This window comes from Centruroides vittatus, unplaced genomic scaffold (assembly GCF_030686945.1).
Source record: "Centruroides vittatus isolate TY-2023 unplaced genomic scaffold, ASM3068694v2 contig_927, whole genome shotgun sequence".
In the NCBI taxonomy this organism is placed as follows: domain Eukaryota; kingdom Metazoa; phylum Arthropoda; class Arachnida; order Scorpiones; family Buthidae; genus Centruroides; species Centruroides vittatus.
Genome location: NW_027122613.1, coordinates 1,301,971 through 1,320,972, shown reverse-complemented (window position 1 = coordinate 1,320,972; position 19,002 = coordinate 1,301,971). Strand labels below are relative to the sequence as shown.

The following is a 19,002-nucleotide window of genomic DNA, read 5'->3' as shown; positions in this document are numbered from 1 at the left end:
CATCTCCCACATAACTGACAATCGATAAAAATGGCAATGTTTATTTTTCGAACTCGCTTTTCTCACAGTTCACCGAACAGAACGACGGTTTCTTTATTTTACAGATAATAAATAAAAAAATAAACACGACTCATCTCTCATCTATGCTCGAACTGGTTGCGTAAACAGCGCTGCTACATCTGTTTTATTTTTATTAAGAGCGAACGAGGGATGGAAGGAAGAAGAAAAAAAAGGAAAAAAATTAATGTTTGATGGAGTAAAATGTTTATACGTGTTGTGATTTTACCGATAAGGTTTTTGTAAACTGAAATTCGCGAGAAGATCGAAAACGAAAACAGCTGTTGTTTACCGATGCTATAGTAGAGTAGGAAGAAAGAAACGGTTCCGGTCAACAAAAGACCCAAGCTGTCACATTCTTTGTTGGATGACGATTTATTTCTCCGGATGACCCCGTTTTTGGAAGTAGTAGTAGGAACTAGTGGAGTCGAAAACTGCATCGGTCCACTCTTTCACGCATCCGACACTAATTCCACTTCTAGTCGGGGTGGACACAAACTTATTAAAGTCCAAGCGACATTAATGCGCTTGGCGTGTTAACCGCATTCGTTCATGAGTAAGCAATTACATTTGCACAAAGGGATGCCGCACCTCTCACTATCAAGTCTGGTGAGCGAAACATTCGTCTTATCATGAATTCTGTGATGCAGGTGACTGAACTTTGTGGCATGTATTTTTCCCTTCAAGCCATTGTTAGACAGTAGACGATGTAATTACAAGGTAGCTCATACTGGCAGAAGATGTAATAAAATTGACTTACTCTACCGTGAATATCGAAACACAAGTAAAGTCTCCATAACATGCCATGTTTGGGTAGAGTGGATGTCACGGATTATCGACTGGAAAACGCGTCCTAATGGAAGGTTACATCAGTCGAGATAATAACTGATGAATTTTCTATTCTTCGCTGCTTTACCTCAGTTCTTGAAGCCAAGGCATAGGCAGTTTGGACAAGAGAATATTTTAAAAATGGACTCGATAAATTGCTCCATTTTTCTTTTTAAACATTTCCTATTATCTAATGGTTTTCCACGTGGTTTTTCCCTCGCGGTAGCGATTTGACTAACTCCCCATTCGCCGTCAACTCCTAGGAGGGCACTTTTGAAAATCCCGATAAACTAGATAGATTGAAAACTTTAGTGCAATGAGTCACATACCGATTCTGGTCTAAAATTATATTGAGACATCACGACTGTCAGAATTGACAAATTGTTGGCGATAGTAATAGAAAATATCATGGGTACGATGAATGGCATCAGTAGTCATGGATAATGTCAGTGAGCCTTTCAACAGTTGAATAGCCAAATCGGCCGCCTTATCTCCATCTAGCCGCTATGTGTCTGTAACAGAGGAAATAAACAGAACCCCGTCTACTTTTAGTGACTGTGAACCCGATACAACCTGACACAGGGTTTAATGGATGGTGCCGTATTATCTCCTCAATGATATATTTCTTCCGGTATTTCCCGTCAGACATTGAATTGGTGTAAACGTTTCTCACGCATTTTCGCTCGACACCATCGTGACTCACGCACCCAATTATGTAGATCGTGCGAAATATTCCGTAGTTGTAGGCTCTGATTGTGTGGGTGTTGATGGATCCTTTTGTCCCGAGCAGTTTATTTTGTTACACTACCTTATCCTCTTTACGAGAACTTTCCTCTATTCGGCCATTGGCCGCCGACTTACTACAAGAGAATATTTTCTCTTTGTGAAAGTATCCTTGCATATTTACGAGCGGTATTAAGTCTACGATCGGTTTACACTCCGGAGATGAGGCAACGTTATCTATAACGCTCGACAATTTCGGAAATCTTCGAATATTTATGTTCGATCTCCGGACTTGTTAAAACAGAAACGGTCATTCAGACACAAGAAGTGGCACTTCTTTCCCATCCTCGAGAAGGATTTGTGGCTATGCGCCGCTCTTCCTCAACAGATACTGTCATTTTCAATACTCATTAACTTTAGTGATGGCGGACGAGATGGTGTAGGCTTAGAGAGAATGGCCGCTGGCGAGAAGATTGATACCAAAGCGACCAGTCGCTCGGGCTCGTTAAGTCGGCGGTAGTTTCAAGGGGATTGTAGATGCTCGTGGCCGAGCTTCAGATGGATGCCTTGGGCTTTAAACTGTCGGTTGACATGACAGCAACCGAGGGGATTTCGTCGTTTCCTCACAACACCAGCTTGTATTAACTATCCTGTCATAACAAACCATCAACAATGAAGGACTCCTCTCCTATCTTCTATTGCGGATGTCGTAATTGAGATATTCTTAGTTATGATATCTTTATCTGTCCCTCTCCTAAGTTCGCCGATTACTTATAATAACTTTAGCTTATTTACTTTAAATAAAAGTTGCTTCGCTACGTTTCATCACTCTTTTTGCTCGAGGCACTCAAAATTCTGGTTCAATTAACATTTCTCTGGTCAGAAAATCTTCATCATCATCTTATTTACTTGTTTACAACTTAAATTTCTCTTAAATCCAATGTAATGAAACGTTATTTATAAAGAAATATCTTAAATTTTAATCGAAAATGTGTTTAAGTAAACAAATAATTCTTTTAAAAATTTCGAGATTGCAATCGAAATTATTCGCAGGTATTAAACCATTAACTTTATGGTTGAACATTCAAGAAGCAGTTGTTTATGCGAATTTCGGACAGAATCATTTTGACATTTTCCTAATCCAGTAAAGCTTCGTCCGCAACAGAGAGAAAACGGAAACAATTTAGTTTTCCATTTTCATCCTTTAGAAATCCTACCTTCTCTCTATTCTATTCACCAGATAATAGTTTCTAACGATTGTAATCGGTGACACTACCGTGATCAACGAGGACACCTCTATAATGTATATGTAATATCCTCCCTCCGGGTTACTTAATTGAGATTTAATTACCGAATTTGCAAGTAAAATTATTTCCAACAATCGCCTCTCATCCGAAGAGTTCTAACATTTGTAGATATTTCTATCGCTTTGTGGTGTAGTGTAGCTAATAGCTAAGATAACCTAACAAAATTCTATTTAGTACATGAAGTATATGCAAAGTTGAATTATGTTTTACTAAAAGAAATATGCTTTAATTATGTTGTTATATCGTAGTTGAATGCCGTATTATAGTACTAATTATGAGAATATTTTAATATATTTCCGGCTTGTTGTTTAATTTATTTTTTACTTGTGTTTCTAAATAAAACCCGTTATCGGCACTTCAACAGTAACATAAATTCACAGAAATAATAAATTAAAATTATGTTTTATTTTAATTTCCACTAGGCTATAGTACCGCATATAGTTTGGATTAAAGGAGCTTATGGAGATTTAAAAACAAATCAAAATGCTCATAATTATAAAAAATACTTTCATCAAAAGCTTAAGATTTATTAGGTTTTTAACCGTTTGACGTTTGAGAATTTATCAAGTCAGTTTTAATGAAGACTGCACAACTTGTTATGGCTTGTCAGAACTTCACCGTGATATTAAAGGTAAGTTTCATGTGACAAAAGTGACAGCAGTTGAACGGAAGAGCGAAATGGAAGGTTAATTTATCAGAGAAGAGAACAATGTGAGGTCTAAAATCTGACCCTTACACCTGCCACACGATGTAACAGTGACAGGCAACTTTGAAGCGCTGACCGCTCTCTGCAGGATATCAAGGTTCCGACACCTCACTTGTTCCACAAAATGGTGGCTAATGAAGACTGATGCGGGATCCAACCTCGTCATAACGCCCCGGTTAGCGAGACATGGACTGTTGGTCGCGCATAGGAATGACGGGATTGCGGGGTGGATTGTAGTGATGCACGAAATTTATGACACTTTTCCACCGCTTCGACCAGAACCCTCTAAAGTCTTGCTGCGAGGGGTGGGAGAAGGTCGGTCTATTGTGCAACCTTTCTACGAAAACCTCGCAGGGGACCACTAAATCAGGAGGGGGTACTGCAGCACCTGTCCACTTTGGAAGAGACCACAATCACGGTAATAAACTGGATAGAACTTATACATATATATAGCCTATATAAACATTCATACATATCATATTTTTTACTTGTTTTTTAAAGATGAATAAAATCCTATCATTTCCAGTCGGTAATTTGAGACTTCTTTTCGGTTTATTTCTTCGGTAGTGAACCGTGCTATTGTGGATTAGTTTCTCGAAGAAATTTTTAAAAATTACTTTAATGGATAACTGATGAATGGTCATCATATTAAATTACCAAAAACACTTCATCTTGTGGAGTAAACCGAGCGCTTCCAAAGTTTTTTTAATGGAGGATCTCAAGATCTCTAACAGAAAAAAATATATCTTCATTAGCCTTCACTAATTGTAGGCTTTCTCCAATTCGATAAACATTCTTCTCTTGACAAGTAGGACCGCCCAAAGTCCAGAGCAAATATAACCTCATAATCATGTTTTATCATATGTCATGGGATCCCACAAAGAAGCAATCGGGATGCGAATATGGCATATAAGCTTACAGATGGCCACGTAGAGAACTCTCTTCCTCTGGTTCAGAGTCCTTCATTACTTTTTTATCGCGAATACTTTCATTAAACAGGGCTTTAGAACAAAAGAAATACATATTTCTAGCATAACAGTGCAAGACCCTATGGGGATTTTGGGAAATATGTTTAAGAGGATAGCATTAAAGAACAGTAGAGAAAGGCAGCGACTGTATCTGGATTATTTCTAAAATTAATAAGAAGAAATATTTACTTTCTTGGAAAGATGTTAACTTAATTATTTTTATACTCTTGGCGTCCTGTTATGTTTTATAGATAATTTATTATACCCTAGGGCAGCAGGAAAAATAGAAGAATTTTAACGTGTAAGGCATGCAATACTGTATTGCCCAGTAAGTTTTATTGCATTGTAATAGCCTCTTTATTACCGATAAAAATATAAATCAGATGCCAGTAGCAAAGTTTCTTCAGAAAAAAAAATCCTGTTTTTTAACCATCATGACCTCTTTATTATACTCCACAACAAAATGTTTTTTTCCCCCCTCTCTCTTCCCTTCCACTAACTAAATGACGATATTTTTCCGGAATGTTTAAATTACGAAACGTTTTCTTCAACGACACTGATAAATTTCAAGATGATGACATCAGAGTATTATTACTATTATTATTATTGTTGTTATTGTATTATTATTATTATTATATATATATTATTATATTTTCTTAATAGATCACGAAAGGAAAAGAGGAAAAAAAAAAAAAAACATTTTAAAAGTCAAATTAAAATTCGAATTGTACTTTTGGGAAAATGCAGAAATTGATTCGTTTCTTAAGCGCCATTTTATATATAAAATGGAAGTTTTTCACGAAAATCTTCCATTTGTATTCGAGAAAAGTTTAAGTTTTATCAATAAACGTTGCAGTTTTTGTTTTAAAATTGTATTGATTTTATAGACCGTAGCAACATCTCTTCCATTCTAACAATTTTCTTTAACCTTTGCAAATATTAAACATTCGTGAAATTAAATAAATGTAATATTCTTTCATTTTAGTTTAATAGTTTTCTTTCTTAATATTTTTTTAATATATTTATCTTGAAAAACCGATATACAGTGATAAATATCCCGATTTCCCCTAGAGATTTTCACTTAGGTGAAGGCTCTCTTTCAGTTTTATCTCGACGAAATTATCTTCTACACATTATTCTGACAACGGATAAATACAGAACGATCAGAATCTATCAAAAGGCATTCACTTCTGTCACGGCTCCACTTCTTCCCTTTTTCCAAACGCCTCGACTAACACCTCAATGTGACTTATTCGGAAATTTTATCTTCCTGTCAAAAAGGCATTCTCGCCTTAATCCTTAAAGGTTTGTCAGTTTGGATCTGGATTTCGCCATTGTAGCAGCAAGAATTCCCTTTTTTTTTTTTTTTTTTTTTTTTTTTCCCTCCATCCCCTCAGTTGTAAAGTTGGTTCTATATCTAACAGGGTGTCTGCCAACCGATCGTATCTTCTCGTTTACAATGTTTTTATTGTAAATTTACAATAGAAACTTGTAAGATCACGCTGCGAGACAATATGTTAGGTGGGATTTAATTCTGAAATATATAAACGGTTGAATAAAATTAAATACAAATATCATAAATTCGGTCTCAAAATTCAATTCTTTTCAATTTTCGTCCAGTTCCTTTTTATATCCGGTGCTTGATATTAATGTTATAAACAAATTCCGGTAATAAATTAGCAAATTATTGATAAATTGTAAGGAAATTCTAACTTGGAAGTAAGGGAAAGGTGAGAAATCTGAAAGAAAATTATCATAAATTACAGGAAAAGATCCTTGTAAGATAGTCATTATACACAGATTTATATTTAAAAAGTTTAATACAGGAAAATACCATGTTGTAGGGTGATGTTGACATAATAGATAAGGAAATATTTACGTTTAGAGTAATTTTTTGATATATCGAGAGAAATTATAACTAATTTTTCCTCGAAAAAAAACAGCTTTTTTTTAAAGTAGATATATTTCGTCGAAAGTATGAAAAACACTTAAGCTTTTTAATCAATTAATTTATATTTGACTTCAGTAAAGTTTTATCATCAATCAGCAGCTTTTCTTTGACTAAGTACTTCAACAAATTTTCTTTTCTCCAGCAAATGCGATTGCGTGTAAGATTAAGGTACAAAAAAGGGGAGGGCGATTCTTTTTCGTTCCTTTGTTGGTAATTTATTTTTTATTTATTTATTTATTTTTTGATGAATCGAAAGACAATATTTTGTGAGAGTGTTTAAAGGAAAAAACAAGAAAAAATCTACGTATATATATACGTTATTTTCTTTTTCTTTTAAACTAAATCTACAAATCGAATCGAATCAAAATGCAATTTTTGTTTCATCAAAACGAATCGGAGAAAATTAAAATATTTTTTTTTAAATCGCTATTGATTAAAAAAATTAATTACGTTTATTTTAATGTGCAGAAAATTAGTTAAAGAAACAAAGGTTGAGTTTCTTGTAAATTTAAAATAAATAATGAACTAATATATTTTTTTTTTTTCCTCTTTTAAATTTGAGTGTTTATAAGTAATTTTAGCTTAGTTTATTCTAAAAATCAGCCATATAAAAGGATAATTTTTATAATAATTAGAAGGTAAAGACTCTTGTAATTAGGGATTCTTAATCTTGTAAGGAATTTTAAGGCATACTGTATCAATAGAATTATTCTTATAATACATTAATTTATTATAGGAAATTTTTATTTATAGATTATCAGACTGATATACACGGTATAAAATATTAAAAATGCATATTTTAAAACAAATATATAGAAATTTTGACGTCTATTTTTAAGTTATCGACTCTCTCTACATTAGCCGATATAAGCTTAATTTAAGCATCGAAAATCTAGATGCGTAAAGCTACTTCATCTTTCAAAATTCATAGAGATTTAATCACTACAAGAATATCGCTATAAGTAATAATATATATATATAAGGAAAAAATATGAAATATTTAGTCGCTGCCAATATCACTGGTTTTTTATGGTTTTTTATTGAAGCTATAGAGGAGAAAAAATGGCGTCAAATCTCAGCAGGTATTGCTTTACTGGTCAAAATTTCCGCTTCATGAGCCATCTCCTAACAACAGCCAGGTATTTACATTGAAAATAGGATTTTACCAAGATCCGGAAATAAATATCTGGCAGACAGGAAGAAGAGGAGAAAAAATAGAAGTTAGTGAAAAACCGGTGACGTGCGATTAATATTTAAGAGTGATAAAAATGTTTAAATCCCTTCATGCCCCCAGGGTTGCCTTATATTGCGTTTCAGAAGCCAATGTTTGGTTTTTTTTCACTGGCTGATTCAGCAAAATAGTCTCTTTTAACATCATTTTTTTTCACTTCTCATTTTGGTCCCTGTTTATGTAAAAAATTCATATATGCATTGATGAACTGATATCCAGTCAAAATTTTACTGTTTGTAATTTATAATGCGCTGCTTTTTTCACTAAAAAAACACTCTTTCTTACTTATTTTTTACATATATTTTAAACTTTTGTACAGTTTTTTCCCTCTCTAAACACTAACTTTGAATATGATAAACGGTTACTTTAATGGACTCTATAAGTCAATTTTAATTCTAGAATTGCTGTGTTTACAATTTTATAAAGTATCTTGAAAGATAATTCAACATTAAAACATTTAGCTAAAGTAGTGTTTATATAAGTTTATATAGCCTAAATTTTCTCTTGAATATCATTGATCACTTCATTAATTTCATGATTAATTCCTCTAGAAATCTAGAGTTTCGTTGTTTATATAATTAATCTTAAGATTATGACTTAAAAATAAGTAAGATCTTTATAAATTTATAGAAATTTTTAGCACATTTTAATTTAAATGATAGTAAACTTTCGAAATTTATGCTCTATTCAGAGAAAATCAGTTTAATTCAGTAAATATTTAACGTATAACTTTCTTTATCCCGCTTTTCACTGTAAGATGCACAGATTTCACTTAAAGTGAGATTGATTTTTTATATTTTTTGTTAGAACTGTTTAGCTTAAAGTATCAGATCTTATGTGCAGCCTGTCAGATGTTACAAAGGCAAGTGTCAGCTGGGAGCATAGTTTAGAAAATTGGAAGCTTAATCAGTCTACTTTGTATGTTGTATGAGTGCGAGTGCGGGAATTTAAGCCACATATTCTACCAATAACACCAATCCCGGCTAAGTTCGAGTACGTGAAAAACACCCTAAAAAGCCATCTCAAAATCGAATTTGATACCTCCTAGAGGGTGAGGAGATGCATCTGTCCACCCGAAAAGATGTCAAAATCATACAGAGAGGGTCTTTAGGTTTTCTCATCTCTCCTAGACTAAAGAACAACTCCCATTTCCGAGTGATGGATGGTAAGCTTAGAACCACCTAGCAATTTCTCTAACACCTTGACTAGGAACAGGTACGACTCGCTTCCAAGATTGACCCAATTAGAACCCCTTGTCTCTTCTCTCTCTCTCTCTCTCTCTCTCTCTTTTTTTTCTTGAAAAAAGTTCAAAGTTCAGAGGTTAGTCGCCCCAATTGTGAAGCGTGATTATACTTGACCCGACTCAGCCCTCGGGTCCATTCTATATGACAAGTTCAAAGGGAGTGAAAAATCGTTTGAGAGTGAATTACAAGCATTAATTATTATATAATCTGGGTTGTGCTTCATTTTCTTCTCTTAAAGTTATTACGGTGATTTAAAATCGGCTTTAATAATAAGATGAAGATTTATATAAGAACCACCTTAGTTAAATGATAATGAAGTTCAATACCTACTCATTATAAAACTAAGTGCCTTTACAACCCCCCAAACACTTTCCCAAAATTTCTCTTTTAGATGAAAAGACTTTCATGACTCATTTTCGTAATTAAAAATAGATCTTATTAAGTAAAATTTACGATTTTTATTTTGTAATTTTTTATCTAGACTTTCTATGGGATTCATCTTAGTTTTATAGTGTATAAACCATACTTATCTGTTCGTACGATAACTATACTTGCTTTCAGCACTAGATAAGATTATTTATTACATGTTTCATCATCTTTAAGCTATAAAACTATCTTCTATTATTGTTTGTTCATTTAACTTTTAAAATTTACACTATCCTTACAGGAATTCTCCCAATCTGGAAAGTGATTGGGAAGGAGCGTGTCGAAAGAACCGAAGTTAAAAAGCACCGCTGGAAACCACACTTTAAAATGACACGATTAGCTCCCTCTCAAAAACGAAAAATAGCCAGAAGGTGCAATAAAAAAATCCATTAAAAAATTTACTAGGATAAATATTAGCCTACGTCATCAATCAGAGTCGATCATGATTTATAAAGAAGAGATTATTATTGATCGCTGCATCTTTAATCATGTTGGAATATAAAGTAAACGCTAACTAATTAACTTCTATACAGTCGAAACTGTCGAATTAGTCTTGATTAATGAATGAGACAACTGGACTGGTCAATAATTGTCGACTGAAGTCTTTCTTTTTTTTTCCTCTCCCCCGTTCATTTATTCATTGTCGCACTTTGCTGATTTATATTCGAGTGACACCTAATTATTTTTTGGCCGAGTGCAGCGATACGCATCATTAACAACATCTATTCAAGCAGATTCTGTTTGTGAAATAGATAAGAAAGTAAATCTATGAGGCCTTCTAGGAGCTTATCAAGTAAATTTTCAGGCCTTCTAGGAATTTTTATGTCGAGGCGGATAAAAATGCACTTTTTCATTCGTCGGGGGTTGTAGAGAATCAGGAGAGAGTGTAATTTGTATGGCAGGAATATCGTGGAAAGTGGTATGTAAATGGACATTTTTGTTCCTTTCGTCTAATCGACGACATAAAATTTGACGTCGAGATGAGATACATATTAAACTTTTAAAATTAATAGGAACTGATATCATTAGAAGTTTAGGTCATCCGAGAAGATATCTAATCGGTAATTAACATAAGAATATTGAAACTTGGAAAGAATCTCCTCTCTGGGAGTAACCCTCTCGGGTATTAAAACTAACTTAACATTCTCTTTAAACATTTCTCTGTTTATTCTAGTGGAAACGTTATCCGTAAAGAAAAACGATAATTACAAACATAACTACTAAAATGCCCAAAAGGTAGTAATGCGTTTCCACCCCGAATCTAACATTCTTTACCTTTGTTAAAGCGCGTGAATAACTTCTGAGAAGATGTTCGTTCTAATCGTAATTATCCGGATGAATAAGTGGCGTGTGCGGTAATCACTATATTTGTAACAGTCGCCACACGGTCTACGAAACTTCGTTTTATAATACGTCGGACTCTGTCAAAGCAAAGCCCACAAATTGTAGGTCTGCAACTGTCCGCTCGATTGCTTTCCAGCAGTAAAAACCCCTATTGTAATATACCTACCACTTAACTCGATTCTTAAGGTTTCACCGTACAATTATAAGATTAAGTCAGATAATAATTAACTGTAAGAACTTTTAACTCCAATTACTTCTGGTCACGCATTATGATTCCCTTCCAAAATCGCACCGAAACTAAGAGAATATAGATGTAACTGTAATCAAAATTGATGCCTTATACGTCAGATAATATTGTTTATTGAGACTTTCAACCTTTCTAAGACTTACCTTGAGATAATGATCAAACACATAAAGAAAAAAGCCGTCCCGCTGTGTATGTGCAATGGCAATTTAATGCTCTCATATCAGATATACGAGTTAATCATTGGAAACTAAACAATTTTAAATAGAATCTCTGTATTTAGAAATCGTCTGTGCTATTTTTCTAGGTCTATAGGTTAGTGAATAGTTTTAACTATAAAAACACTCCCCCCCACGTAACCGCAAGCTAGGTAATTTAGTTTATATATTATTCAAAGGAATCACGAAAAATAGTGGCACAGGTGAGTCTCCTGTTGATATCCGGAGAGAAAAGTAGACATAAACGTTTAAATCATGCACGACTAAGCAATGCACAGACCATTACGAGAACTTATGACGCATACTGCCTGACCGTCAGCTACTCAGCAAGGAGCTCGGCAGGTCACGTCACAGGGTCATTTGTATTCGACATCCAAGACCCGTACCGGAGGAAGGTGATTTACCAGACCGGTTTCAACCACCCGAATTTCACACCCATCTCATCAACTGCAAACTTAAACATGTTTAGACATTCGACCTAACCTCCGACTGTATGCGCAAGGTTAATAGTCGGTGAGGAAGCAAAGTGGATTGCGATGAAGGAATATTAAAAAGGGGAGGGACGGTCTCACTTCCTACCTTTTCAATCAATGGGATTTTTGCTTACGTGCCGCATTTGCAAATATTACGAGATTGTATTCTTCGACCGTACCCTCACCCAATTGGATCACGTCTATGCTATAATTCACACAGTTAAATGTTCCACTTCTTATCTTGCATGGATATTGCTTCATTTGGAGCTCGTCAAACACAACAGGGTCCTGGGCCCACCTTCCTTTCTCAATGACACTGACTAGTTTAGAATTTAAAATTAAAGAAAACATCTTATTGCCATCGTTCTACTGCAGTCTTCATTTTCTGTTAACCTTCTTATTCGCCCTCTCCCCTTTTTTTTTTAATTAGAAATTATAAATTTAACCCTCGTAAAAGATATCTTACGAGCTGTTTCTATAGATACGCAATTACGTTGGAGAAGATTTAACTCATCATCATCCCTGAATGGAAGGTTTCCTTATTCACATTTGCGACACGTTCGTCATGCCATTTGCTTTATACTCTAACATCTTTAAATAAGGTCCTTCTAGCAAATTACAATCGACTCAATTAAGTAAAGTTTCGTCAAGCTCGAAAGTTACTGCTCTTATTCGCAAGAGTGGAGTTTAGTCATACGCCGTTAACAGCTTTACCTCCTGCCAGGATGGTCGAAGTCATTCTAATTATGTAGTAGTAATTTAATTGAAAGTCGAAAACGGTTGTCTCGTCAGAAGTTGTTTTCCCAAAAAGGAAACCTTCTCAAAAGGTTAATGACTTCTGTCTACTTTGTAAGGACGGGGTTGAAGTTGTTTAGTGTCCATGGTCATCAATATCGAGATTCGATGATTCAATTGCTCTTTAATTTAAACAAATTTGTTGATTATCGGAAAATCATTGTTAGAAGATGGAAGAGATGTACGCCCGTTTGTACAGTTCGTGCACTAAGGTAATTTACTGTTTCTAGTTTGTTAAAACTTGGAGGAAAACTCCCTTATTTTAACTATTGAATATATTCTACAACTTTTATTAGAGAATAAAGTTTTCTTCGAATTCATTTATGCTATGTAAATAACGGTTACACTAACAAGAATTTAAATGAAAAACGGCCAAAGCTCTTCGCAGACGATCTTTTACACCATCAACTTCTATTAATGTCATGTTCCTGTGCTGGTTTCATAATTTTCATAAAGAGTTATCACAAGTTCTCGTTTTCTATACTGGTTTTACAACGTCATATTCTTTTAAGTGCAAAATATTTAAATTTTAGATATAAATTTGCTCTTATATACCGGGATAGGCTTATTATAAGAAAAGTGTTTAGTTATATATATATATAATCGTTAGATATACTAAAAAATAATAGAATATAAAAGTATTCTTTAAGAAATTTCATGACAATTCTACAAGATAAAAAAGGAGAGAATGAAAAAAAAAAACTATATTAAAAATTAAATCTTAATTTACTATTTATAAAAAAGACATTAAATTCATGTTAAACATTTATTAAGAAAATTTATAGAGTTCTTGCTTCGTATAAATATACATAAAGCTGAGCATGCAACAGTAAAAGCACGTCAAAGTATTATTAGTGCTACAACTCATTGCAACGACACTAGCGTGCTTCATTCACGTCTGTCACCCCCGACAAAAGATAAATTATTAAAGAGCAACTAGCTATTATGGATAAAGTTAGAAGAATTAGTTAAAAAGCATACAAAAGTAAAAGTTTATCCTGGAGGCTATACAACATAACACGATGATTTCAGCACAAAGGGTGTATCCCTTCTCTACCCTTGACATGTTTATTATTTCGTGAGAGGGAAGTTGTTAAGTTTCGGCAGTGTTTCGATGCTTAATTATTTATGCACGGTTATGACATCACAACTCTACATTCTCCTCTCCCTCGGGGGGTGTTTTCGTAAGAGGAAACAAACCGGACACTTGTCATTCTTAGTTAACAAAATTAGAGTTATCACTTCCTTCTTCCATTTAACTTTAATACGGATTAAAACTTTACTTCTGCATCAGTAACAATGTAGCCTAAAAGGAGGAGACGTGAGTAATGTTAATGAATAAATGACACGAATTTTCAGCCAAATTTCCTTTTGCAGAAACGATCGAAACCGGGAGTTAAGCAACGATTGCACGAAAGAAGCAGAGGTAGAGGAGATGGCTAAAGATAATTAAATAATACTCTTAGTTGACCGCATGCGTATAAAAAAGAAGAAGAAGAAGAACGTCGAGAACCTAGGCTTAAAAATCATGCCTTAAATTTAGCTTAGAAGAGGAGGATTTGCATTTTTACGCCCGTTATAGTCACATAACTTAAGAGCCATTTGCAATTTTATTTTCTTCGAGGCGAGAAATTTTTAAATCTGAAGATTATTTTATAATTTGTGGAATTTCGGTATAAAATTGAATTTAAAAAAAACCAATTTTTTTTTAAATTCTGTTAAAAACACGCAAAAATTACTCGAATTTTCACTTCTTTAATTCGCTTTACACTATTGAAAAATAAAGATTGAATACATTAAAAAGCTCTTTACCAATTACAATGACTAATTCTACAACAAAAATAAAAGCATTCCTATAAAAAAAAATATATCTTAAATACGTTTAAGCTATAAAATTTCATCTCCGAAATATAAATTAAATATAAGTAACATATTTAATTCAATTTAAAGCGAAACATCGGGAAGAAACAAGAGTTAAAAGTTTCACGTAATGAAAGAAAAGTGTTCAACCTCGTCATAAATTTTTTAATTTAAAGTAATTTAGGATATGACTTTTGACGTCAGACGTAATTTTCAAATCAGGTTTTATCATTTTTAGCAATCAGGCCTTTCTGCCTTTTTCCTTAATTCAATTTATATTGAAGTAAAACTATTAAAGCTTCTTTTTGACTCGCCGACAACAACTTTGACCTAATTTATATCTCGGATCGATGTACGCATTTTGATGATATTTCTTTTTATCTGTTTGCATTCTTTTTCTCTTTTCATTTGTTACTTTAGAAAATCTTTATTAAGTAAATGCAAAAATTAAGGTCGATCGATGATTAATCCTTTTTTTCCCCCCTCTCTCCTATTATATTAGGGAGGAACTTATATCACATAAAGTTAAAAACTGAAAGGTATAAATTGGGCGAGGCATTTTTGCCACGTTTTTTCTTTCGTATATTTTAATCATTGGGGCGGAGATCTTGTAAGGTGTTTTTTTTCTCTTTCTTTCCTTCAAAAAATAAAATTTGGGTGGTGCTACAAATTCGATAACTCTATTAGAATAATGGCTGTTTTCTATAAAAATCAGTTATTGTGTTTGAAATATTTTTATTAAATTTTTGCGCCGTGTTTCGTCTTATTTACGTGTTTTCACAGTTTATAAAACTTCAAGGAGAAATCTTAAAAACAAAAGAAAAGAGAAAGAAAAAAAAATACCCCCAAACTCATTTAGGCATTGCGTCATCTACACCATACTTTTAAATTAGTTTAACTTGTTTAACACGTGTAGAAGAAGAGCATTTTTCTCTCGGTGGTGTATCATCTGATAATGCTGATGAGTATCTGACGAATATGTTTCTCATTAGCGTGTCTAACAACGTTACATCCTAGTCAAAACTCATTACTATTTTCTGACAAATAGTTTACAAGATGAGTTGGCTCTGGAACCAGAAACGACGTTTCACGTGACGACTAAATTAGATTATCAAAATCGGCTTAAGAGATAAACCAATTGTAATCAAACCTTAGCGAAAAGCTTTAATTACATTACACAACATTATCCAATGTATTAGGTAATTTATAAAATAAAGTTTGCCTCGGGTAACTGTAAAGAACTGTTTTGTACAGAAGTCGATTCCTCTGTTTTAGTGGTAACGCTTGCAGCTACTGTAAGTTCTTTCAGTATAAAACTAAAATCTTTGTAGTAGATCCCTTTCAGTCATTAGTTGAAGGGTTTCATTCATATAAATTCTCTTTGATATCTTTCCTTCATTGATCGTTAAAGCAGTTCAAAACCTCAATGAGTCTTCTAAAGATGACATTAATCAATCTCGGTTGCATTGAGTTGAATGACTTTGCTTCTTAAACACGAGGGGAATTTTTATACGACTTTATTACATATACATCTATATATATATTTTTTTTCTATTCTGTAGAAACAAAATTATTTTGTAAGGTAGATTATATTCGTTTTTTTTTTTAATTGAAACTTTAGCAGACAGTTTATTTTTGTCATTGTCTTTCTTCACAGCTCAACTCCGCCCACCGAGAATAACAGAACATCCTTCAGATGTTTTAGTGAGGAAACACGAACCCGTGACATTGAACTGTAAAGCCGAAGGTAAACCTCCTCCTACCATCGAGTGGTACCACGATGGAGAACTTGTACACAACACGGCCAACAGGATGGCCTTGCCCAGTGGTTCTCTATTCTTCTTGCACGTCATCCATAGCAAAAGGGAGCAGGACACGGGCACATACTGGTGCGTGGCACGCAACGAGGTGGGAAGAGCCAGAAGTAGAAATGCCACTTTAGAAATAGCCGGTGAGTACCGATCTTTAATTCACCTACTACCATTTGTGCCCACGCTAACGATTTTTACTTTTTTTTTTTTTTTCCTACGCGTACACTGTAATTATCCCTACAATAACATCGAACACTTTCAAGGTTTACAAATGAATCATAGACTTTAAGAGAAATCTGATGCAAATTTCGATCCCTTCAACTTCTAATTTACATAAAAAGTGTAAATTTTAACAAGAGAAGAACCAGATTTATGATAAATATTCGTAAATCTCAATCTTCATTCACTTAAATTAAAAATTATTTATTAAAACATTAAAAAAAAGCTCAGATGTATTACTTAATCATTCAGCATATGTAGACCTAAATAAAAAAAATTAAGTGAAGGTAAAGATAACTTAAAATTGCTACTCCAATATTAAATTTCGCATCTGTAAACATTTAACGGTAAACTTGAACCTATTATAAAGCATCATAACCTTGATGAAAATATATATATATATAATATATATTTACTCCGAATCTTGACGATTCAATAGTAAATTTCTGCATGTTTCTTAATATATATCTATATATTTTTTAATCGAGGAGAAGATTTATACTAGAAAAAAAAAAGTCAAGATTTTATCTGAGAAAGTGAATTAGTAAACAGAACACATCGTAATTCATAAGTTAATCTGGACTACGGTTATAAAAATCCATAAAATATATAGAGAGAGATTCGCTTTATGCATATAAAATCAAGTAAAGTCACCAAGATCGACAATAAATGTCATCACATTCCGGTATAACTGTCAGTGAAGCATCTTAATTAACTTTGAAACGTCCATATATCGACTCTTGGCTAGAAGTAGTTCTTTTTCGGCCTCATCTTATAAAGTGGCTCGTATATATTGATTTATTACCCATTATGTGATAATCATCAAGTTTTACCATAAATCAGAGACCTCGAGCACTTATCCATTACCCTAAGACATCTTAGAAGATTTTTCTGAAGTTTTTAAATTTTACAAAAATTGGGATACTTTTAATGAATTTTTCAGTTAGAATTCTATAGATTATCAGAGTTGAGAATGCTTTAAAAAAATAATAATAAAAAGTAACATTAGAAGGATCGATGGATTCGGTTTCTATCGCTGCAAAATTTTAAGAGCTCTTCACTTGATAATAAAAGTACCAAAAAGTGAGGCGGTCTATCAGAAAGCTATTAAAATATAGCCCCGTAAAATCTGGTTTTTCTACTACTAGTAGAGAGAATTCACAAGACGTTTTTGTTTTTCCAGCATTCCCCTTGTTTTTTCTAAAGACAAATTCTACTTTTTCCTCTTTTTTTTAAATGAATAAGAAACTTCTAATCAAGTCTTACTAACCACAATGCTTGATAAAGATTGAAAAGATTTATTGATTTTTTTAAACCAAGACACTAAATAAGAAATGTCTTTCGTAATACAAAAGAAAAATAATAAATGCTCTTCAATTTTTTAATAGAACCGAGAGTCCTAATCAACTTAGAATCATAAAAATCACGATAAAACTACTTCACTCTTCATTAAAATCAGTTAGGTAATCGAAAAGCTACTAATCTTTAGAGAGAAAAAAAATGCTCATGAAATCTCGTTGGGGAAACTCGCTATCAGCTACAAAACAATCATCTCTTCTTTTTATATACGTAACTATTACCGGTATTGAGAACGTTATCATCTAATAAACCATCATCCACCGCCTTTATGATGATCGCATTAAACCAAGAGCGACACAGGTGGAAAATATGCGAAGAGGACCATCTAATCTTCTCTACTGTGTCATAAATTCGGATACGTAAGTAGTAAAACAGTCATTCGTTCCGACACGCTTATTTCCGGACGTGTTGCATCCAATATGAAAATTTCACTTATCCATTCTGTTAATCCCGTTCAAACTGGTCCAGGATGAGAAACTTCTACCAAATCACAACACCCAAAAAATTACTTTTAAAGAAAAGAAAAAAAAAGATTCCAAAGTTACTATATGTATCTATATATATATATATATATATAGTATAAAAGTTGCAATTTATTTGTGCCCAAGGCTTTGGCTCGAAGAGAAGAGTGGAACTGTTGCAATAGGAGGTTTAAATGATGGTTGGCTGTGTCTATTCCTTAGGGGTCCTTATGGTAATATGGACAAGTTGTCAGATATTCTCAAAGAAGCAATTTAACTTAGATGGGTTCTATTATACGTTTGGAATTTTCCTTTACCTTTAGGCTGATTTAAAGTTTCTGTCAAAGTTTTTGATAAAGTGAAGAATGGCGATAAGTATCGATTTTGTGAAATGCGAGTGCTAGTTACATCTCTGTTTGTTATCTGTGTTTCTTAAGATAAATTTTTAATTTTATTTTGACGGAATAAATATCAATTCTTGCTACGTTAATAATGTCAAAAGATATTATAAAAACTGCAAAACTTTTTAAAATATTATCCTTTGATTACTTAAAATTGAAGATGTGCCCTTTGAAATTTATATCATTTCGAAAAACAAGGAACATCTTGGCTTTCGAACTGTCTGGAATTTGTAATTTATAATGTAGTATGTAGCAAAATTGTTTCAAAACAAAAATTTGGTAAGATAAACACGGACTTTGATACTTCCTTTCGGAGGAGGGAGATGACAATCAAGGAAAAAAAAAAAGTCGCTTAAAACGAGAGCTTATTATATAT

The 19,002-nt window shown here is 33.2% G+C and overlaps 1 protein-coding gene across 6 annotated transcripts in view; it reads left to right on the top strand.

The window, feature by feature from the left end:
* Positions 1–19,002, top strand: part of LOC136984741 (roundabout homolog 1-like) — a 153,375-nt gene that overhangs the window by 31,958 nt on the left and 102,415 nt on the right. For all 6 annotated transcript variants that reach the window (XM_067281846.1, XM_067281845.1, XM_067281847.1 and 3 more), the window contains exon 2: positions 16,033–16,326. In XM_067281846.1, coding sequence (XP_067137947.1) covers positions 16,033–16,326 — 294 coding nt within the window. The remainder of the gene's footprint in view (positions 1–16,032; positions 16,327–19,002) is intronic.